The following is a 24515-nucleotide window of genomic DNA, read 5'->3' as shown; positions in this document are numbered from 1 at the left end:
ACCATACATCTGGAAGAACACACAGACAGGGTTAAGGGAGAGCAGTACCAACTCCTGTGTGTAGCGACCATACATCTGGAAGAACACACAGACAGGGTTAAGGGAGAGCAGTACCAACTCCTGTGTGTAGCGACCATACATCTGGAAGAACACACAGACAGGGTTAAGGGAGAGCAGTACCAACTCCTGTGTGTAGCGACCATACATCTGGAAGAACACACAGGAAGGGTTAAGAGAGAGCAGTAGGTAACACACACACACAAACATATACAAGACATGCCATGTTCTTACAGCAAGGACTGGGTCTCACACTAGACAACCCTACCTACTACAACACTAGTTTACTTACACATACTTTAGAGGACATTTCTAGACTTCTTGTTGAATGAATGGGTTCCAATTGCACATTGCAATGACAGTCTAAGTATGGTCTATGTAGATGGTCCATGTATAGAACAACTGACCCTATCTACAGTGTATAGGACAGTATCAGCCAGAACAACTGACCCTATCTACAGTGTATAGGCCTATATCAGCCAGAACAACTGACCCCATCTACAGTGTATAGGCCTGTATCAGCCAGAACAACTGACCCCATCTACAGTGTATAGGACTGTATCAGCCAGAACAACTGACCCCATCTACAGTGTATAGGACTGTATCAGCCAGAACAACTGACCATATCTACAGTGTATAGGACTGTATCAGCCAGAACAACTGACCCTATCTACAGTGTATAGGCCTGTATCAGCCAGAACAACTGACCATATCTACAGTGTATAGGCCTGTATCAGCCAGAACAACTGACCATATCTACAGTGTATAGGACTGTATCAGCCAGAACAACTGACCCTATCTACAGTGTATAGGCCTGTATCAGCCAGAACAACTGACCATATCTACAGTGTATAGGCCTGTATCAGCCAGAACAACTGACCATATCTACAGTGTATAGGACTGTATCAGCCAGAACAACTGACCATATCTACAGTGTATAGGACTGTATCAGCCAGAACAACTGACCCTATCTACAGTGTATAGGACTGTATCAGCCAGAACAACTGACCCTATCTACAGTGTATAGGACTGTATCAGCCAGAACAACTGACCCTATCTACAGTGTATAGGACTGTATCAGCCAGAACAACTGACCCTATCTACAGTGTATAGGACTGTATCAGCCAGAACAACTGACCCTATCTACAGTGTATAGGACTGTATCAGCCAGAACAACAGGTAGGATATATGAGAGAGGGGGAGGAAGAGTAGTGATGGGGGGGATCGATATAGTTACATACCAAAATATAATGTTTTACGAAATATAATATCACAATATTATTTTTGCACTAGGTTGTTGTACCTGCACCAAAACTCCAGTATTTTTCCTTCATAGCTTGTTCTCCATCTTCTTTAGAAATAGGGAGCCCATTGGTTTTCAGCACTTTTATTTCCATGACGGATCAAAACTTGCTTTCTCATGGCTCTCTCTTGTCCCTCTGCAGCAGATATATGATGAGCAGTATGTTTGTGCCTTGTACTAAGGAGTGGCTTCCATCTATCCACTCTACCATAAAGGCCTGATTGGTGGAGTGCTGCATAGGTGGTTGTCCTTTTGGAACAGGTATTCCCAAACTGGGGTAGCAATGCCGTCGGAGGTAAGCCAAATCAAAATGTGATTCACATTTCACTTTTTATTTGTATTATCTTCACATTTTCAAACAGTACATTTACATTTTCCAACGGGGCTGTACATTTGGGTGAGTTTTTTCTCTCTCGCATGAGTAGCCTCGTTTCACTGCCAAAATTAAAATTAAACCATCTAATGTTCAGCGAAATAACAACACAATGTCAAATACAGGTAGCCTAGTCAAAAAATGAACATCCAATCACATTAACCGTTACTCTCTCACAGGAAACCTTCACACTTGCACAGACATTTAGAAACAAAACATGACCATTTGAAAAATAAGCCACAGAGTGTTTGGAGCGAGAATAATGACGACTTTCGAGTAATAAGACATGTATAAAAGTAACAGATACCATTAATAAGAAGGGTCTAAAAGCGTCTTATATGGTGAGCTACCGAGTGGCTAAGATGTGTGCTCCCTCTCTGGCCTCTAGGTCACCACTCCCAGCACACACGTTACAGACAGGCAAGCCCCATACTATTGTGGAGGACTTCATTCTTCCTGCTGCCGTGGATATGACTGGGACAATGCTGGGGGAAAAAGACAAAAAAAACTATACACGACGCATCAGTGACATGGCAGGAGATGTTTTGAAACAATTACTGCTTTGCATACAAGCCAGTGAAGTATATGCGTTACAGCTGGATGAGTCAACAGACATGGCGGCCTGGCACATCTCCTGGAATATGTCCGTTACGTTTATGGGGTGTCAATTAAGGAAGACATCCTCTTCTGCAAACCACTGGAAACCAGGACAACATGAGAGGATATTTTTAAAGTAATGGTGGTCTTGGTGGTACTGTCTCTGAGCTCTACAGACAATTCCTTCAACCTCATGGCTTGGTTTTTGCTCTGACATGCACTGTCAACTGTGAGACCTTATATAGACAGGTGTGTGCCTTTCCAAATCATGTCCAATTAATTGAATTTACCACAGGTGGACTCCAATCAAGTTGTAAAAACATCTCAAGGATGATCAGTAGAAACAAGATGCACCTGAGTTCAATTTCGAGTCTCATTCCAAAGGGTCTCAATACTTATGTTAATAAGATATATATATTTTATTTTTATACATTTGCGAAAAACATGTTTTCGCTATGTCATTATGGGGTATTGTGTGTAGGTTGATGAGTATTTAAAAATAAAAATAAAATTTGAATAAAGCGAAACAAAATGTGGAAAATGTCAACGGGTCTGAATATTTTCAAAAGCACATTATATTGACGTATAATGTTAAATTATTATATGAAGTTGCCAAACTTTTAAAGAAATGGCATTTAAATCGTCGTACATCATTAGATTACCTTCAGAATGCACTGTATAGGCTACAACATATACTTATAATCAAGTATGATGATGATAATAATAGTCATCATAATAATAATCATAATTGTAATAATAATAAATTATCATGCTTAATGCTTAAAAATGCCTAAATAATGTTTTAATACATTTCATTTGTATGAATAATTGAAGTTTATCATAAAAATATGGAAATGACTCATATACTCTCTAATGTATCATTCTTTACAATAAAGAATTAAGTGTACCACTTTGCCAATCAAAGTGTCCCAAAATACCAGTATGGACTGCAAAAAAAGTTTTTTGTATAGTAAAGTAGAGTTCTTAAGATATTTAGAACGGTATCATGATGAGGGTTATGCCAGTGCAATGATTCTGTAAGGTGTTCTGGTGTTGTACCGAAAACCTCTCCCCTGCCAGAATCCCCCCCTTCAGATTTCCTTCATTTTGTGGCTAGAGTCAAATACTTTCTGTGGCACACACTACTGGTGTGAGCTACCAAAATGATTATGATGTGTGCCAGGTGTGCCAGGCGTGCCGACCCCCCTTCTAATTTCCTTAATTTTGTCACTAGAGTCAAATACTTTCTGTGGCACACATCAGGGGTCAGGATAAGCAACTGAAATTAATACTCAATGTATGTGTGTTAAACATAGAGGGAGTCGAATGTTGGCAAGCAATAAACATTTCAGAACAACTACTAGTCGAATAAGACATGGGAGAGATAACGAATGTTGGCAAAGAGATTTATTTATAGACTAATACACTTTAAACAAATAGCCAAAACGAAAACTGCATACATTACTAGTGCCTCCCCCGCGATCCAAAACGCCATAAAACATGTTTTATATGAAACGCAGTCTGACGTGATCATTGACAGCTGCCTAGAAGGACACAAATAAAAATGCTTTCTGCGACTAAGATCAGTTAAATGTAGGCTAAACTGACAACGGACTGAAGAGCAGAACTCTCTACTAGCAAGAAAATCGCAGCAATGAAGAATTGAGTGTGTGCGCGTTGACGCGAAGGGGGGATTCTGGCAGGGGGAGATTTTCGGCACAACACCTGTTAGCACATTTTCAGAAAGTTTCCCACTTGACCAATACTCACCTGATGCACATTGTGAATAATTTAACGACCTTAGACCCATTTAATGCAGTGTTTTAAAATAAGCCTACCCCTTTTAATTTAAAAAAAAATCTGTGAGAGAGAAATCATAAACCTCCATGTCATAAGTATCTTGTGACCTCTCATTTTACCAATCGTAGGCACCAGTCCAGGTACGAGCCCAAAACTTTGAAGCCGTTCTCGACGTAAAAACAGTGAACGACACTGGCTCAAGCAGATGTAACGGACAACAAACACCGATTTCACTGTGTTTCTTTAAATATATTTATTGTTACCTTTATTTAACTAGGCAAGTGAGTTAAGAACAAATTCTTATTTTCAATGACGGCCTAGGAACAGTGGGTTAACTGCCTGTTCAGGGGCAGAAAGACAGATTTGTACCTTGTCAGCTCGGGGATTTGAACTTGCAACCTGCCGGTTACTAGTCCAACACTCTAACCACTAGGCTACCCTGGCGCCCTTTCACTCGTGTAACGAAGTGAAGTTGAAGTCGCAAAAATTTAGCTGATAAACGCTCAACTGGTCTTGTATATCGAGAGAACGGAGAAAAGCGTTTCTCAGCTAGCAACAAGTTAACTTACCAACGTTTGTTCATAATGTAGCCCCCGCTGATCGTCGCTGGCCATGGCTGCGCTGTGTGGCTCGCGCTACCGGTAGAGAGGTGCGAGGGATGAGGATGAGGAATTCTTTTGAGGTAGGATTGAGACACAAAAGCTCTCTCTTGTTTGCTAGTGACTAGAACACTACGAGGATTAATGTGTCGTGAAGCTGATGATGTTGACGAGATGAACACAAAAGTGCTTGTATCCTTCATTTTATATCCCCAAATCTCTTCAATCCAGGGGCGGGACTTGTGCAATGGTATGTAGTGCTTTATGTGCGGGAGCGCCCCCCAAAAAGTTAGTTACATCATTATTTCGCAATCAAAGTTTGTACCGACAGATGTAGTTTATTGAATATTATTATAGAATATTAATCAAATGTATCCTCCAATTGCAACGTCTGCCTATGCCCATACATATTGTCTCAAGAAACGTATATTTTTAATACCCTCAAACATCAAGTTTGGTATACCAAGTTTGGCATACCTACAGAAAGTATTCACACCCCTTTACTTTTTCTACATTTTGTTGTGTTACAGCCTGAATTTAAAATGGTTTAAATGTAGATTTTGTGTCACTGATCTACACACAATACCCCATAATGGCAAATTGGAATATTGTTTGTAGAACATTTTAGAAAAGTATAAAAAATGTAAATCTGAAATATGTTGAGTGAATAAGTATTCAACCCCTTTGTTATGGCCTCAATAAGCTCAGGAGTAAACAATATGCTTAACTAATCATATAATAAGTTGCATGGACTCATTCCGTGTTCAATAATAGTGGTTAACATAATTTTTTTTATGGATGGTGTATCAACGACACCCAGTCACTACAAAGGTACAGGCGTCCTTCCTAACTCAGTTTCCAGAGCGGATTTCACCATGATGTCAATGATGATTTTAAAAGAGTTACAGAGTTAAATGGTTGTGATATGAGAAAACTGAGGATGGATCAACAACATTGTAGTTACTCCACAATAATAACCTAAATGAAAGAACCTCTGAACTTCCGGCGCCGACAGAGATGGCCGCCTCGCTTCGCGTTCCTAGGAAACTATGCAGTTTTTTTTTGTTTTTTTACGTGTTATTTCTTACACTAGTACCCCAGGTCATCTTAGGTTTCTTTACATACAGCCGACAAGAACTATTTTCAAATCAAATCACAAGCATTTCGCTACACTCGCATTAACATCTGCTAACCATGTGTATGTGACAAATAAAATTTGATTTGATTTGATTTAGAGTGAAAAAATATTCCAAAACATGCATCCTGTTTGCAACAAGGCACTCAAGTAATACTGCAGAAATGTGCCAAAGAAATGTACTTTTTGCTCTGAATACAAAGCGTTATGTTTGGGACAAATCCAACACAACACATCACCGAGTACCACTCTTCATATTTTCAAGCTTGGTGGTGGCTGCATCATCTTATGGGTATGCTTTTCATTGGTAAGGACTAGGGAATTATTTTCAGGATAAAAATAAACTAAATACAGCTATAAGCATAGGGCAAATCCTAGAGGAAATCCTGCTTTCCAAACCTACTTTCCAAGACACTGGGAACATTTTCACCAGGACAATAACCCCACTAAAAAAATTCTGTAGTCTATTTCATTCTCAGAAAAATTGCCAACAAAATTGCCAACAAGGACATTAACCACCCAAGCTCTTGCCTGTTCACCCCGCTATCATCAAGAAGGCGAGGTCAGTACGGGTGCATCAAAGCTGGGACCGAGACTGAAAAACAGCTTCTATCTCAAAGCCATCAGACTGTTAAATAGCCATCACTAGCCAGCCTCCACCCAGTACCCTGCCCAGAACTTAATCATTGTCACTAGCCGGCTACCACCCGGTTACTCAACTCTGCATCTTAGAGGCTGCTGCCCTATGTACATAGACATGGAATCACTGTTCACTTTAATAATGTTTACATACTGTTTCACTTATTTCATACGTACATATGTCACGGCTGTTGAAGGATGAGGACCAAGGTGCAGCGTGGTGAGCGTACATTTTCTTTATTTTAAGCAAAATGACGCCAAACAAAACAATAAACACTACAAAAACAAACCGTGAAGCTCACAAGCAAAGTACTAAAACAGAGACAACCTCCCACACACACAGGTGGGAAAAGGGTACCTAAGTATGGTTCCCAATCAGAGACAACGTTAGGCAGCGGTCCCTGATTGAGGTGCGGACTCCGGCCGCAAAACCTAAACCTATAGGGGGGGGTCTGGGTGGGCATCTATCCACGGTGGCGGCTCTGGTGCGGGACGTGGACCCCGCTCCACCTCAGGCTTGGCCCACTTAGGTGGCGCCTCTTGGCCCACTTGGGGACCCTCGCTGCCGACCCCAGACTGGGAACCCTCGCAGCGGGCCCCGGACAGGAGGGCGACTCGGCAGCTCCGTACAGGAGGGTGACTCTGGCAGCTCCGGACAGGAGGGCGACTCTGGCAGCTCCGGACAGGGAGCAGGCACAGGACTCACCAGGCTGGGGAGACACACAGGAGACCTGGCTCTGGGAGCAGGCACAGGACTCACCAGGCTGGGGAGACCTACTGGAGGCCTGGTCCGTGGAGGAGGCTCAGGATAGACCGGGCAGTGGCGGAGCACTGGAGATCTGGTGCATAGCTTTGGCACCACTCTTCCAGGCTGAATACCCACTCTAGCCCGGCACGTGCGGGTTTTCCTGGTGAACTGGGGAAACCGTGCTTAAAGCCGGCGCAGGATATCCTGGCCCGAGGAGACGCACTGGAGGTCGGGAGAGTAGGGCTGGCACAATCCGTCCTGGCTGGATGCTCACCCTAGCCCGGCAGATGCGGGGAGCTGGGATGTAGCACACCGGGCTAAGAACGCGCACGGGAGACACTGGGCGCTCCACCGCATAACACAGTGCCTGACCAGTACGACGCCCGCCACGGTAGGCACGGGGAGTTGGCTCAGGTCTCCAACCTGACTCTGCAACACCCCCCGTGTGCTCCCCCAAAAAACATTTTTTGGGGCTGCCTCTCGGGCTTCCTTGCCAGCCGTGTTCCCTCGTAATGTTGCCACTCAGGCTTAGCTGCCTCCAGTTCCTCCTGTGGACGGCGATACTCCCCAGCCTGCCTCCAGGGTACCTACCCATCCAGGATCTCCTCCCATGTCCAGGAGTCCATTACACCACGCTACTTGGTCTTTTGGGGGTGGGAGGTTCTGTCTCTGTTTTAGTACTTTGCTTGTGAGCTTCACGGTTTGTTTTTGTAGTGTTGATTGTTTTGTTTGGCGTCGTTTTGCTTAAAATTAAGAAAATGTACGCTCACCACGCTGCACCTTGGTCCTCATCCTTCAACAGCAGTGATAATATACTGTATTCTGCTGTACTCGGGTCAATGCCACTCCGACATTGCTCATCCTAATATTTATATTTTTCTTAATTGCATTAATTTACTTTGAGATTGATGTATATTGTTGTGAATTGTTAGATTTGACTGCACTGTTGGAGTTAGGAACACAAGCATTTCACTACAGCCGCAATAACATCTGCTAAATATGTGTATGTGACCAATAAATTTTGATTTGATTAGATTTTTGTAAATACTAATTCATTATTATGTAATCTTGCCAGGCATTGATTCAGAAATCATGTCCCAGAAATATTTTTACCAGCTTTGTGTATTCTCAAATTGAAAAAAGTTAGAGAGCCCTCATGCTTCGGCAGCACTACACCCCTGGATTTGTGTGGCTTGGAGATGTATGACACACCCCTCTAGCTCGTTCAAATGGTACAGTCTGTCCTCTTGTTTTCTGAACAGTGAAAGTTCAGGCAAAGATGGTGGATAGATAAGATTGTTTAGTCATACCGTTTACCATTGAAAAAAATTGTCACGGTTCCTGTCTGTGTTAGTGGGTGTTTCCTCTCTCTTGTGAGCATGTTTTTCCCGCGTGAGCTCAAGGTTCCTCCACAATAGAGCCCCACAGTGGAGGTGTCAAAAAACAATATAACCTAGTGGTCAAACAGGGAAATGGTTCCAATTGTTTTTTCAACCATTCATTGTTTTCCATAGGAGATTTTTAGAAACACTTAAAATAGGGGTTGTGTTTAGTGTAGGCTTACCCTGTTGTGACGTTTTGATAACCATTTAAATCTCTCTCGGACTAGGCGACTTTTATCAATATATTGCGCCCAAATGCGCAAAGAGTCTGTTGGTCCATTGCGTCAAACTTGGCCTTCGTTAGCCAATACAGAATGCCGGGCGATATTCCTGGTGTGTAAGCATTGGCTTAATCGACTTAATCTACCAACCAATCACCTTCCACAACACCTTCTCCCTAACCGTCCCCCGTACACTAGCACACTACAAGCAGAGGCACACCTTGTCGTGTGATTGGCTCAAATTAAATTATGACAAATACTTTATTCAGTTGGTCCCATAGAATTCTATGGTCACTCCCAGTAAGGCCAACGTTGAGTAGTTGATATCCCAGGCTTATATGCGCTGTGCGCAATAGCCTGGGGATGAGATTATGTTTGATTTGACCATGTATTGACAATGTTGTGTGGATAATGTGTGGTCTATATGTTGTCAGAGGGAGGTGGAATGCAGACAGCAGATGACAGATGGTGGGTTGAGGTGGTGGGGACAGTGGACTCAGTGGAGGACATCCCAGCCAATTGGCAGTGTTGCTACTGCTACTTCCTACCTGATGGATAAGAGGACATCACTTCTGCTTGTACAATCAATCAATTAAGCACAATTATATATGGATTTTTTGTGACTAAGTCACATATCCTATCAAATTTTATTAGGGGCAATGTGAATAGTCTGGGTAGGCATTTGACTAGATGTTCAGGAGTCTGATGGCTTGGGGGTAGAAGATGTTTAGAAGCCTCTAGGACCTAGATTTGGCACTCCGGTACCGCTTGCCGTGCGGTAGCAGAGAGAACAGTCTATGACTAGGGTGGCTGGAGTCTTTGACAATTTTTAGGGCCTTCCTCTGACACCGCCTGGTATGGAGGTCCTGGCAGGAAGCTGTATTTCGATCTTGTCTCATCGCTGCAAATAACCAATGTGCTCGGGAGATGAAGGTCGAGTCATGCGTCCTCCGAAAACATGACCTGCCAAACCGCACTTCTTAAATCCAGCCCGCTTAACCCGGGAGCCAGCCGCACCAATGTGTCGGAGGAAATACCCTTCAACTGATGACAAGGTTAGCCTGCAGGCGCCCGGCTCAACAACAAGGAGTCGCTAGAGCGCAATGAGCCAAGTTAAGCCCCTCCCGTAACCCGGACGATGCTGGGACAATTGTGCGGCACCCTATAGAACTCCCAATCATGGCTGGTTGTAATACAGCCCAGGATCGAACCCGGGTCTGTAGTGACGCTTTAGACCACTGCGCCACTCGAGAGGCCCCATGACAAAGTGCTTTAATAGTAACCTGGCCTGAACCGGAGAAACCCAGGACATACAGGGCACTACTGCTCCTGCCATCTCTTTCTCCCTGTGTGATGTCATATCCTGTTCCTGTTTAGGGCCAGCTGAATGCAGGTGTGTTCTCCCGTCAACATGAGGCTCCTGCTTCTCCCGCCCCAAATACAAACAGGTACACACATACACAGATACACACACAAACACACACACTATTAGGAATGGTCCCCTATTTACATGTCCGTGTGTATGTTTGTTGTGTGTCAGAGGTGAGGGACGATAAGCCAGTTTTTGAGAAGAGGCATCTGGTGGAGGAGGAGGACATGTAGATGCACTCCAAGTTCCTGGACAGAAAGGTGACATATTAGTTTTTCCCTACACCCTACCATTACCATGTACTGTCACCTTAGCCCCTAAACCAATAATCCCTACGTTTCCAACATATGTTTCCAACATGACCTGATTTGTGTGTGTGTGTGTGTTGAAGGCAGAGCATGCCTCATACCTGCGGCTGGCAGCTCCGCGCCATGATCCCTGACTTTTGGCAGTTCCTGTTACTACATAAACCAAGCAATGTCTTCATGGTCGCCCGTGAGGACTTCTCTCCCTTCCGCCCCCGCCAAACACCTTCAACACCTCCTCAGCGTGAGGACACACACCTTCAACACCTCCTCACCGTGAGGACACACACCTTCAACACCTCACCGTGAGGACACACACCTTCAACACCTCCTCACCGTGAGGACACACACCTTCAACACCTCACCGTGAGGACACACACCTTCAACACCTCACCGTGAGGACACACACCTTCAACACCTCACCGTGAGGACACACACCTTCAACACCTCACCGTGAGGACACACACCTTCAACACCTCCTCACCGTGAGGACACACACCTTCAACACCTCCTCACCGTGAGGACACACACCTTCAACACCTCCTCACCGTGAGGACACACACCTTCAACACCTCCTCACCGTGAGGACACACCTTCAACACCTCCTCACCGTGAGGACACACACCTTCAACACCTCCTCACCGTGAGGACACACACCTTCAACACCTCCTCACCGTGAGGACACACACCTTCAACACCTCCTCACCGTGAGGACACACACCTTCAACACCTCACCGTGAGGACACACACCTTCAACACCTCACCGTGAGGACACACACCTTCAACACCTCACCGTGAGGACACACACCTTCAACACCTCACCGTGAGGACACACACCTTCAACACCTCACCGTGAGGACACACACTGTAGCTGCATCGCAATAGTCTATTAGCTTCCTCTCACAGGCACTTTACTGAGATCAATACTCTTCTGGTTATCACTTGTCACTAGTATGTACAGAGGCCCTCGAGATCATCAAATATGATTGTTTTTATGGATGTTTTGTATTTTATTTTGTGATTCTGTTGTTACTGTCTACTGTTTTTGTTTGTATGAGCTGCACTGAAACTAATTCCAATTAAGAGTTACAGTTATGTCAGTTGGTGTGAATGAAATAAAATGTAATATATTTTCCATGCTTTATTTCTGTTAAGAACTTTATCATCGAGTGTGATCATTTCAGTAACTGCTACTTTGCTTTGGCTCTGAGGAGGTGTTGAAGGTGCGCAAACATAAGACGTCGCTTGGTTTTCGTAGTAACAGGTACTGCAAGAAGTCGGCCATCATGGCGAGGAGGTCCGGGTTCTACTGCAGGTACAAGACAAGCTTCACCTTCAACTCCTCCTGTAACACACACACACGTCATGTTAGAAACGTAGGGGCTAGTGGTTTAAGGTTAAGGGGCAAAGTTGACAGTAAGGGATAATGGTAGGGTGTAGGGAAAAACTAATATGTCACCTTTCTGTCCAGGAACTTGGAGTGCATCTACATGTCCTCCTCCCTCACCAGATGCCTCTTCTCAAAAACTGGCCTATCGTCCCTCACCTCTGACACACAACAAACATACACACGGACATGTAAATAGGGGACCATTCCTAATAGTGTGTGTGTTTGTGTGTGTATCTGTGTATGTGTGTACCTGTTTGTATTTGGGGCGGGAGAAGCAGGAGCCTCATGTTGACGGAAGAGCACACCTGCATTTGGCTGGCCCTAAACAGGAACAGGATATGACATCACACAGGGAGAAAGAGATGGCAGGAGCAGTGGTGCCCTATATGTCCTGGGTGTCTCTGGTGTAGGCCAGGTTACTGTAAAAGCACTATTTAACAAGGCAAGTCAGTTAAGAACAAATTCTTATTTACAATGACAACCTACACTGGCCAAACCTGGACGACGCTGGGACAATTGTGTGCCGCCCTATGGGACTCCCAATCACGGCCGGTTGTGATACAAACTGGATGTAACTGCTGATGTAAAATAAAATGCCATATATAATTGTGCTTGATTGATTGATTGTATAAGTAGAAGTGATGTCCTCTTACCCATCAGGTAGCAAGTGGCAGCGGTGTACAACTCTGAGTCCACCGTCTTCTCCTCCCCAAACACCTCCACTCCCACTGTCTGCCATCTGCACCTCAGCTCCCTCTGACCAAAGATAGACCACACATTAACCACACAACATGGTCAAGACATTGTCAAATCAAACGTAACCTCATGTCCTGTCTATTGCGCACAAAATTGGCCTTACTGGGAGTGACCATAGAATTCTATTGGGACATACTGAGTAAAGTATTTGTCATCAATACATTTTAGCCAATCACACAACTGCGAGGCATGCCTCTGTGCTTGTGGGGTGCTAGCGTACAGGGGAGCGTTAGGGGGAAGGTGTTGTGGGAGATGATTGTTTGGTAGATTAAGCCGTTTCATGTTTTGATGGATTTAATGAATTGATATATGTTGGGAGTATACATGATTATATACCTAGGAAATCAGGGCAGCAAAGTTATCCAAACCATATCATTACTTTCATTTATAACTTTATTCTTACTATTTTATGGGGGCATCACATCAGAGCCAAAGCAAAGTAGCAGTTACTGAAATTATTATACTCAAGGATGAAGTTCTTAACAGAAATACATTTTTTTTTAAATAGAAAATATACAAGACATGAAACAATACGTTATTTTATTCACACCAACTGACATAACTGTAACTCTTGCAATTACCACAAAATCAAATAAAATCCATTTATATAGCCCTTCGTACATCAGCTGATATCTCAAAGTGCTGTACAGAAACCCAGCCTAAAACCCCAAACAGCAAGCAATGCAGGTGTAGAAGCACGGTGGCTAGGAAAATCTCCCTAGAAAGGCCAAAACCTAGGAAGAAACCTAGAGAGGAACCAGGCTATGTGGGGTGGCCAGTCCTCTTCTGGCTGTGCCGTGTGGAGATAACAGAACATGGCCAAGATGTTCAAATGTTCATAAATGACCAGCATGGTCCAATAATAATAATCACAGGCAGAACAGTTGAAACTGGAGCAGCAGCATGGCCAGGTGGACTGGGGACAGCAAGGAGTGATCATGCCAGATAGTCCTGAGGCATGGTCCTAGGGCTCAGGTCCTCCGAGAGAGAGAAAGAAAGAGAGAATTTAGAGAGAGCATACTTAAATTCACACATGACACCCGATAGGACAGGAGAAGTACTCCAGATATAACAAACTGACCCTAGCCCCCCGACACATAAACTACTGCAGCATAAATACTGGAGGCTTGGACAGGAGGGGTCAGGAGACACAGTGGCCCCATCCGATGATACCCCCGGACAGGGCCAAACAGGAAGGATATAACCTCACCCACTTTGCCAAAGCACAGCCCCCACACCACTAGAGGGATATCTTCAACCACCAATTTACCATCCTGAGACAAGGCCGAGTATAGCCCACAAAGATCTCCGCCACGGCACAACCTAAGGGGGGGCGCCAACCCAGACAGGAAGATCACATCAGTGACTCAACCCACTCAAGTGACGCACCCCTCCCAGGGACGGTATGAAAGAGCACCAGTAAGCCAGTGACTCAGCCCCTGTAATAGGGTTAATAAGGCAATTACCAAATAACAGAGTTGATTGGAATTAGTTTTACTTTCAGTACAGTACACAGTAAAAAGAGTATCACAAAATACAAAACATCCATGGAAACATGAATATTTGATGATCTCGAGGGCCTCTGTCCATACTAGTGACAAGTGATAACCAGAAGAGTATTGATCTCAGTAAAGTGCCTGTGAGAGGAAGCTAATAGACTATTGAGACGCAGCTACAGTGTGTGTCCTACTGTGAGGAGGTGTTGAAAGTGCTCCCCGAAGTTCGGTTGAGCCCAAGGGTGAGAAGACCTTGGGGGCAAACATAAGACGTCGCTTGGTTTTTTTAGTAACAGGAACTGCAAGAAGTCGGCCATCATGGCGAGGAGCTCCGGGTTCTACTGCAGGTACAAGACAAGCTCCACCTTCAACTCCTTTAACACACACACACGTCATGTTAGAAAAGTAAGGGTTAGTGGTTTAAGGTTAAGGAGCAAAGGTGATAGTAAGGGATAATGGTAGGGTGTAGGGAAAACAAATATGTCACCTTTCTGTCCAGGAACTTGGAGTGTATCTGAGTGTTTTCTCTCAGCCAATCAACAACCACGGTAGTTAACTTTACATGTAACACACACAGGCACAGCATAATATTGCCGATTTAGCCAACTCAGATGTACTAATTATTTCATATTTTGTATTTATTGAACCTTTATTTAACTAGGCAAGTCAGTTAAGAACAAATTCTTATTTACATTGACGGCCTACCCCGGCCAAACCCGGACGATGCTGGGCCAATTGTGCCTCTACTCAAACACTGGCTTATCCTCCCTCAACTCTGACACACAACAAACATACACACAAACATGTAAATAGGGGAACATTCCTAATAGTGTTTGTGTGTGTGTGTGTGTATGTGTGTACCTGTTTGTATTTGGGGCGGGAGCAGCATGAGCCTCATGTTGACGGGAGAGCACACCTGCATTCGGCTGGCCCTAAACAGGAACAGGATACAACATTACACAGAGAGAAAGAGATGCCAGGAGCAGTGGTGCCCTGTATGTCCTGGGTTTCTCTGGTGTAGGCCGGGTTACTGTAAAGGCTCTTTGTGATAACTGCTGATGTAAAATAAAATGCCATATATAATTGTACTTGATTCAATTATTTATTGATTGTATAAGTAGAAGTGATGTCCTCTTACCGGTCAGGTGAGAAGTAGCAGTGATGTCCACTTACCGGTCAGGTGAGAAGTAGCAGTGATGTCCACTTACCGGTCAGGTAGGAAGTAGCAGTGATGTCCACTTACCGGTCAGGTAGGAAGTAGCAGTGATGTCCACTTACCGGTCAGGTAGGAAGTAGCAGTGATGTCCACTTACCGGTCAGGTAGGAAGTAGCAGTGATGTCCACTTACCGGTCAGGTAGGAAGTAGCAGTGATGTCCACTTACCGGTCAGGTGAGAAGTAGCAGTGATGTCCACTTACCGGTCAGGTAGGAAGTAGCAGTGATGTCCACTTACCGGTCAGGTGAGAAGTAGCAGTGATGTCCACTTACCCGTCAGGTGAGAAGTAGCAGTGATGTCCACTTACCGGTCAGGTGAGAAGTAGCAGTGATGTCCACTTACCGGTCAGGTAGGAAGTAGCAGTGATGTCCACTTACCGGTCAGGTAGGAAGTAGCAGTGATGTCCACTTACCGGTCAGGTAGGAAGTAGCAGTGATGTCCACTTACCCGTCAGGTAGGAAGTAGCAGTGATGTCCACTTACCGGTCAGGTGAGAAGTAGCAGTGATGTCCTCTTACCCGTCAGGTAGGAAGTAGCAGTGATGTCCTCTTACCGGTCAGGTAGGAAGTAGCAGTGATGTCCACTTACCGGTCAGGTAGGAAGTAGCAGTGATGTCCACTTACCCGTCAGGTAGGAAGTAGCAGTGATGTCCACTTACCGGTCAGGTGAGAAGTAGCAGTGATGTCCTCTTACCGGTCAGGTAGGAAGTAGCAGTGATGTCCTCTTACCGGTCAGGTAGGAAGTAGCAGTGATGTCCTCTTACCGGTCAGGTAGGAAGTAGCAGTGATGTCCACTTACCGGTCAGGTAGGAAGTAGCAGTGATGTCCTCTTACCCGCCAGGTGAGAAGTAGCAGTGATGTCCACTTCCGGGCAGGTAGGAAGTAGCAGTGATGTCCACTTACCGGTCAGGTAGGAAGTAGCAGTGATGTCCACTTACCGGTCAGGTGAGAAGTAGCAGTGATGTCCACTTACCCGTCAGGTGAGAAGTAGCAGTGATGTCCTCTTACCGGTCAGGTAGGAAGTAGCAGTGATGTCCACTTACCGGTCAGGTAGGAAGTAGCAGTGATGTCCACTTACCCGTCAGGTAGGAAGTAGCAGTGATCTCCACTTACCGGTCAGGTAGGAAGTAGCAGTGATGTCCTCTTACCGGTCAGGTGAGAAGTAGCAGTGATCTCCACTTACCGGTCAGGTGAGAAGTAGCAGTGATGTCCACTTACCCGTCAGGTGAGAAGTAGCAGTGATGTCCACTTACCCGTCAGGTGAGAAGTAGCAGTGATGTCCTCTTACCGGTCAGGTAGGAAGTAGCAGTGATGTCCACTTACCGGTCAGGTAGGAAGTAGCAGTGATGTCCACTTACCGGTCAGGTGAGAAGTAGCAGTGATGTCCACTTACCCGTCAGGTAGGAAGTAGCAGTGATGTCCACTTACCGGTCAGGTAGGAAGTAGCAGTGATGTCCACTTACCGGTCAGGTAGGAAGTAGCAGTGATGTCCACTTACCCGTCAGGTAGGAAGTAGCAGTGATGTCCACTTACCCGTCAGGTGAGAAGTAGCAGTGATGTCCACTTACCCGTCAGGTGAGAAGTAGCAGTGATGTCCTCTTACCGGTCAGGTGAGAAGTAGCAGTGATGTCCTCTTACCCGTCAGGTGAGAAGTAGCAGTGATGTCCTCTTACCCGTCAGGTAGGAAGTAGCAGTGATGTCCTCTTACCCGTCAGGTGAGAAGTAGCAGTGATGTCCTCTTACCCGTCAGGTGAGAAGTAGCAGTGATGTCCTCTTACCCGTCAGGTGAGAAGTAGCAGTGATGTCCTCTTACCGGTCAGGTGAGAAGTAGCAGTGATGTCCACTTACCGGTCAGGTGAGAAGTAGCAGTGATGTCCTCTTACCGGTCAGGTGAGAAGTAGCAGTGATGTCCACTTACCCGTCAGGTAGGAAGTAGCAGTGATGTCCTCTTACCAGCCAGGTGAGAAGTAGCAGTGATGTCCACTTACCGGGCAGGTAGGAAGTAGCAGTGATGTCCTCTTACCCGCCAGGTGAGAAGTAGCAGTGATGTCCACTTCCGGGCAGGTAGGAAGTAGCAGTGATGTCCACTTACCGGTCAGGTAGGAAGTAGCAGTGATGTCCACTTACCGGTCAGGTGAGAAGTAGCAGTGATGTCCTCTTACCTGTCAGGTGAGAAGTAGCAGTGCCAACACTGCCAAGTGGCTGGCTTGTCCTCTACTGACTCCAATGTCCTCTCCAAACACCTCCACCACTTCCACTCCCACTGTCTGCACGCAAGCTCCCTCTGACCACAGATAGACCATACATTAACCACACAACAGGGTCAATACATGGTCACACCAAACATAACCTTGTCCAGGTTATCGTGCACAACACATGTAAGCCTGGGATATCAACCACTCAAAGTTGGCCTTACTGGGAGTGACCATAGATATCTATGGGACTTACTGAGTAAAGTATTTGTCATCAATACATTTTAGCCAATCACACAACTGCGAGGCATGCCTCTGTGCTTGTGGGGTGCTAGCGTACAGGGGAGCGTTAGGGGGAAGGTGTTGTGGGAGATGATTGTTTGGTAGATTAAGCCGTTTCATGTTTTGATGGATTTAATAAATTGATATGTGTTGGGAGTATACATTATAATATACCTAGGAAATCAGGGCAGCAAAGTTATCCAAACCATATCATTACTTTCATTTATATCTTTATTCTTACTATTTTATGGGGGCATCACATCAGAACCAAAGCATTTCTTAACAGAAATAAAGCATGGAAAATATACAAGTTATGAAATAATACATTTTATTTTATTGACATCAACTGACATAACTGTAACTCTTGCAATTGCCATAGCAACAGAGTTTATTGGAATTCGTTTCAGTTTAGCTCATACAAACAAAAACAGTAGATATTAGAAACATAATCACTAAATAAAATACAAAACATCCATTAAAACAATCATATTTGATCTACGGGGCCTCTGTACATACTAGTGACAAGTGATAACAAGAACAGTATTTTCCTAAGTAAAATGCCTGTGAGAGGAAGCTAATAGACTATTGATATGCAGCCATAATGTGTGTCCTCAAGGTAAAAATAAAATACATTTTTATTTGTCACATACACATGGTTAGCAGATGTTAATGCAAGTGTAGCGAAATGCTTGTGCTTCTAGTTCCGGCAATGCAGTAATATCCAACGAGTAATCTAACCTAACAATTACACAACAACTACCTTATACACAGAAGTGTAAAGGAATGACTAAGAATATGTACCTAGTGATTGATGGTATAGAACGGCATAGGCAAGATGCAGTAGATGGTGTAGAGTACAGTATATACATATGAGATGAGTAATGTAGCGTATGTAAACATTATATGAAGTGGCATTGTTTAAAGTGGCTATTGATACATTTATTACATCCCTTTTTCCATTATTAAAGTGGCTGGAGTTGAGTCAGTATGTTGGCAGCAACCACTCAATGTTAGTGATGGCTGTTTAACAGTCTGATGGCCTTGAGATAGAAGCTGTTTTTCAGTGTCTCGGTCCCTGCTTTGATGCACCTGTACTGACCTCGCCTTCTGGATGATAGCGGGGTGAACAGGCAGTGGCTCAGGTGGTTGTTGTCCTTGATGATCTTTTTGGCCTTCCTGTGATATCGGGTGGTGTATGTGTCCTGGAGGGCAGGTAGTTTGCCCCCGGTGATGCATTGTGCAGAGCTCACTACCCACTGGAGAGCCTTACGGTTATGGATGGAGCAGTTGCCGTACCAGGCGGTGATACAGCCTGACAGGTTGCAACCCTTGCTCGGATTTCATCAAGTTTGTTGTTAAGAGACTGGACATTGGCGAGTAGTATGCTCGGGAGCAAAGTGCAATGTGCCCGTCTCTGGAGCCTGACCAAAAGACCGCTTCGTCTGCCCCTTTTACGCCGTCGTTGTTTTGGGTCGCCGGCTGGGATTCGATCCATTGTCATAGGTGGTGGGCAAAGCAAACGATCCGCTTCGGGAAAGTCGTATTCCTGGTCATAATGTTGGTGAGTTGACGTTGCTCTTATAGCCAATAGTTCCTCCCGACTGTATGTAATAAAACCTAAGATTTCCTGGGCTAACAATGTAAGAAATAACACATAAAAAAACAAAATACTGCATTGTTTCCTTAAGAACGCGAAGCAAGGTTGCCATCTCTGTCGGCGCCAGAAGTAACAGGTGAGGGGGTGTTGAAGATGCCCCCAGGGTTAGCTAACTAACTAATGTTACTTGTTGGTGGCCCTTATTATAGCTAACCTGGCGAAGGCTAGCTTGCTAGCTGGTGTGATTGTCAGGTAATATTAGTCACACAGCTTTTACTTTGAAAACTGCTAGCCCATGTATCATGTTGCAGCCCCTCCTCTCCACGCCCACACAGTCTCTGTTGATTATTCATTATTGTGGAAGAAATTAGAAAAATGAATTCAAGCAGTGGAAATAGTTATCCATCTTCGTTGTTTGAGTTTGGATATCAGTTGAACAACCATTACACAGATCAAATGAGTTAGCTATTTAATCTAACATGCTCAGGGAATGCATGATGGATATTTTGATGTGCAACCCTGTTTATTGACCAAAAATCAGCTATAACTGGGCAAAATAACTAGCAGGAAATATCAACAAATGTGCACAAGTGTCTACATGCGGCAGTTTCTTTTTTCTGAAGCCCCAAATGACTGAGTCTTGAAGAAGTCTGTCTAATGTCTTAGCCAGATAGCAAAATGCTAGTTTTGTTTTAAAAGAAAATGGCTGAGATGACTCAAACACTGTAACTAGATAGCAAGCCCTTCTTGGTGACAATGTTATTGGGGTGTGGGAATGTTACATTCATCTTTTAATTGAATTTGGTGGTTACTATTGGCTTCAGATAGCAAGAGAAACTGTCTGCCATGTATGATATTCGGAGTGACGTCATACACCCAAGAAGCCTCAACCAATCACGTGACAGAGGTTAATGACTTTGCCTCCTTAAAGGAAATTCGCAACCGGATATGCAAAACCCCTGTTTCCCAAAAATGGATGTCAAGGGAAAATAAAATATCTAAGAAATATAAAAAAGTGAATTGCTAATAGTTTCCTTGTTCTTTTAAGATATCAATGCCAAACGTAACATGGTTCATCATGGTAATGTATTTGATGACCCTAAAAAGTGAAGTCCATAAGCCAATGGACAGGTAAAATCAGATTTCCTGATTTCTCAATAATTCAGCCATCTCTTAACCCAAAAAATGTGACGGAGATGACTACAGTATTTCCGTTATATTGTGCTGCTGCTTAGTTGTTGCCACTGCGGCAATACATCTTTTAAATTAACATCAAATAATACTTGAGGCACGACTCTGTGTGTGCATGTCATGTGCGTGTGCCAGTGCGAGTCAGGCCGTTGCCAGAAGAGAGACAGGAGAGCACGAGGTAGCGGACCCAGTACCACGAGGGGGCAAACGGGGGCTTAGCCTCCTCAGTTGAAACTTGTGCCTCCTCAGTTTTAGTTTTATGTCCCTATATACAAATACCCAAAAAAGTTTAAATGATTGAGTGACAGTTTGGAGAAAAATCTGTATCTCTGCTGCGCTGTGTCAGCACAATGGACCGAGCGTGCCACGGTGTCTGTAGGGGGGCTATGGAAAGCCATTGGGGTGGTTAGGTATGACTCCTTTGAGTTTGATTTTGATTCATAAGGGCAGGGGCAAGTTTACAGTTGAAGCTCCTTCAATTAACTCTGCCTCACGCCCCACCACTACAGAGTTTAGTTAGGTTCTTAGCTAGCTGTAAAAAGCATTTGTGTTTTTAGCCTTAGCCTGAAGGGTAGGCCATCATTGTAAATACAAAATTGTTCTTAACTGACTTTCCTATTTAATTAAATAAAGGTTAAATAAAAAATGTAACTGCTAGCTTGTACCAGCTAATCTGCCACTTCCAAAAGGAGAAGGAGAGCGATGAGCAGCAACATCAAACCACAGAGCCCGCTGGCAAGGTCAGCAGCGTTGAGTTCCAGCTAGCTCCGCTAGCAGAGCCTACCCACCCTTCCACAAGCACCGCCAGGATAATCGCTCCACAGCATCCTCCATCTCTGACTGTTCCTGACGATCTTGGAACATAGGAGTCAGCCCAGGTTAACCTAGAATCCTACCCTAGCCACAGGTTTTCGGTGCAAAAATGTTTTATTTAATAGCAACGGGTTCATAGGAAGAGAGTGTCGAGAGTATTCGTACTGCAGAATTCAATATAATTCCAATGCAAGAACCCAAATGACGTCCCTGGGTATAGCTACATATCGGTATGTTTCATCATAGAAATAGATGAATTCTATTAGGGTTTTCTTGGTTGTTGGTTTTGGTTGTAAATAGAACTGTAAGCATTGGAAATGTGTTTATGGTACGCTGGCATTGCTTAATTGATTACGTGGGGGAAATTTGATCCACAGAAGTGTATTGTGTCATATCACAACTTGTTGCTCTACTCAGGAGCAGCATGGTTTTCCTATAAGTGGGCCTATAGGCCTATTTGTTTGTCAAGACGGCTGTGCATGGCTGCATCTCAGTAGTAGTTTGTAGGCTATGTTTTGGTTATTTGGATCTCCATTTGCCTTTTATTTACTGCGTATATTTACTGTTAATGTAACTAGCCTAAATATAGATTGTGTCCTGCCTTTATCCATCAGATATTTTGTTTACTAGGCCTACTTGGTACCGCTGTTTTGTTCTGTTAGCGTTCATTCGTTTGCATTCGCAGTTGTGTCGGTATTCTAAGCCAAACTGCTATTCAGTATTTTTGTTTGCATGCATGAATAACTAGGTTACCACTTTCAGCATTTAGTTTGTGTTTTTTTTTGGTAAAACAGATGTGTGTACGGCTGCATTCACATAGTGTAAATCACCTATTGCAAACAGCCTAAATATCTTGTAGCCTATATTCATTACCTAAATAGCCTTGCTTTACTGTGTAGGTTGCTGGCCATTGTGCGGATACAGTCAAATTGAGATAGGCTACAGATTTCGTGCCTACCTGTCACTTCAAAACACTCAATCAATGGTCTCAGGGTCTCTGCACTTGAACTTAATGTTTGTGATATAGCGTGATATAAGCAGAATTCAATATTATGCCAATGCAAGAACCCTCCAAAATTGTGCCCAATCACCAATTTCAACTGCCCCCTTAGTCACTTTATCCTGGCGCCTGGTCTGCAAGGTAGCCTATACAATTTGATAGATGACAACACTAACAAGAGGTGGGACGATGAACCAAAAATGACCTCCTCTTACCTCATATGAAAGCAATTTTGCTTACATCGATAATTTCAGTGATTAGGCTACAGAACATTCCTGTAGATTTTTTGGTTCTAAAACCATTATTTGGTCAACAGTAATGTACACTAACCTGCTTACTATAATGAAAGTATCTGCTCTGTCTAGCAGAGTATGTGTTTGAGATGATGCACCAGCGGAACAGAGCGGAGCGTGCCATTTGAGGTGAATACATCAAGTAGCCTATAGGCCTACCAATGGAACATATGTGTTGGACATTTAATTTACTGTTAGATTAATTGCATGGCTATCTAACAATTCAGAGTTAGCAATCTAGCTAATGTGTTTTGAGTTCCTACATCCTCAGGTGGTAAATTATGTAGCATATAGGCTAGGACACTATACACAATAAACATGAAGGCAAATTAATCTCTAAAGTGCCAAAAAGATACCCAATTATTCTGGAATCTATTTTGACATGTTGCAAATCAAAATGTCCATCATGCATTCCCTGAACATGTTAGATGAAATAGCTAATAGCTAACTTCTTTTATGTCTTACTTGGCACTGGAAAAAGTCAGTCTAGAGTCCTTTTGCTTAGCTACCTTTCTTCGAACTATAGCCATTTGATACATGATTCACTGAATGAGTGCCTTATTTTATTAGACTTTTTGGTTGTAGGCTATAGCCTTAGGTGAAAGAGACACCCCTAAAAATATAACTTTTGCCAACATGGGCTCATTTCTGGAGGAATATTATAAGGTGTGTGGCGTGTGCAGTCCTCAACATTTGTATTAAATTGCATTCCAAGTTGCATTAAAAAGGTCTTAAAGTCTTACATTCAACTTGAAGTTACCTGCAGATACTCTGGCAAGGGGGAAAACATATTTAAGAATAACAAGCTTCGCTGTAAACCCCTAATCAGAAAATGTACCTAAATTCAGTGTTCAACAGTGTTGGGGTCAATTCCATTTAAATTGTAGTTAAATCAGAAAGAAAACCCAATTCCAAATTAAAAGTATGGACGAGAATTGATTGGAATTTAAATGTAATTGACTCCAACCCTGGTGTCCAAGGGCATCTCCATCCGACTCAGGTAGGGCAAATTGAGAGAAACCGTAAGTACCCGTGGTAAGGACTGTTCAACGTTGGTCTGACCAATCAAAATATATGCTTCAAGATTGTTTTGATCACTCGGACTGGGATATGTTCCGGTGTTGCATCTGACAATAACATTAACGTATATACTGACTCGGGGATTGAGTTCATCAGGAAGTGCATAGACGATGTTGTTCCCACTGTGACGATTACAACGTATCCAAACCAAAAACTGTGGATAGAGCAAAACTGAAAGCGCGAACCACCACATTTAACCATGGAAATGTGACTGGGAATATGGATGAGCACAAATAGTCCAGCTATGCTCTCCGTAAAGCAATCAAACAGGCAAAATGTCAGTGCAGAGACAAACTGGAGTCGCAATTCAATGACTCAGACACGAGACACATGTGGCAGGGATTCCAGACAATCGCAGATTACAAAGGGAACATCAGCCTTGCTCCCGGACAAGCTAAACACCTTCTTCGCCTGCTTCGGGGGAAACACAGTCACGACGACTGTGAGCTCTCATTCTCCGTGGCCGACATGAGTAAGACATTTAAGCATGTCAACCCTCGCAAGGCTACCAGCGCACTGCACACTGCCCTATCCCATCTGGGCAAGAGGAATACTTATGTAAGAAAGTTGTTCATCGACTACAGCTCAGCCTTCAACACCATATAGTGCCCTCCAAGCTCATCACCCACTCTGTGCAACTGGGTCCTGGACTTCCTGAAGGATCGACCCCAGGTGGTGAAGGT

The 24515-nt window shown here is 44.0% G+C and overlaps 2 protein-coding genes across 2 annotated transcripts in view; both read right to left on the bottom strand.

The window, feature by feature from the left end:
- LOC112267448 (chloride channel protein 2-like) overlaps positions 1 to 367 on the bottom strand; it is a 64196-nt gene extending 63829 nt beyond the window's left edge. The window contains exons 1-2 of the mRNA XM_042296593.1: positions 350 to 367; positions 49 to 207 (exon numbers count right to left, since the gene is read on the bottom strand). Of these exons, the coding sequence (XP_042152527.1) occupies positions 49 to 207; positions 350 to 367 (177 nt within the window). The remainder of the gene's footprint in view (positions 1 to 48; positions 208 to 349) is intronic.
- The window catches only part of LOC112267238 (chloride channel protein 2), a 464010-nt gene extending 459076 nt beyond the window's left edge, over positions 1 to 4934 (bottom strand). Inside the window, exon 1 of the mRNA XM_042297555.1 lies at positions 4700 to 4934. Coding sequence (XP_042153489.1) covers positions 4700 to 4744 — 45 coding nt within the window. The 5' untranslated portion in view covers positions 4745 to 4934. The remainder of the gene's footprint in view (positions 1 to 4699) is intronic.
- Between the last annotated feature and the right edge of the window lie 19581 nt (positions 4935 to 24515).

The sequence above is a fragment of the Oncorhynchus tshawytscha genome, linkage group LG14 (genome assembly GCF_018296145.1).
Source record: "Oncorhynchus tshawytscha isolate Ot180627B linkage group LG14, Otsh_v2.0, whole genome shotgun sequence".
Lineage (NCBI taxonomy): Eukaryota > Metazoa > Chordata > Actinopteri > Salmoniformes > Salmonidae > Oncorhynchus > Oncorhynchus tshawytscha.
Note: the sequence above shows the minus strand (reverse complement) of the source record. Positions and strands in the feature narration are given on the sequence as shown.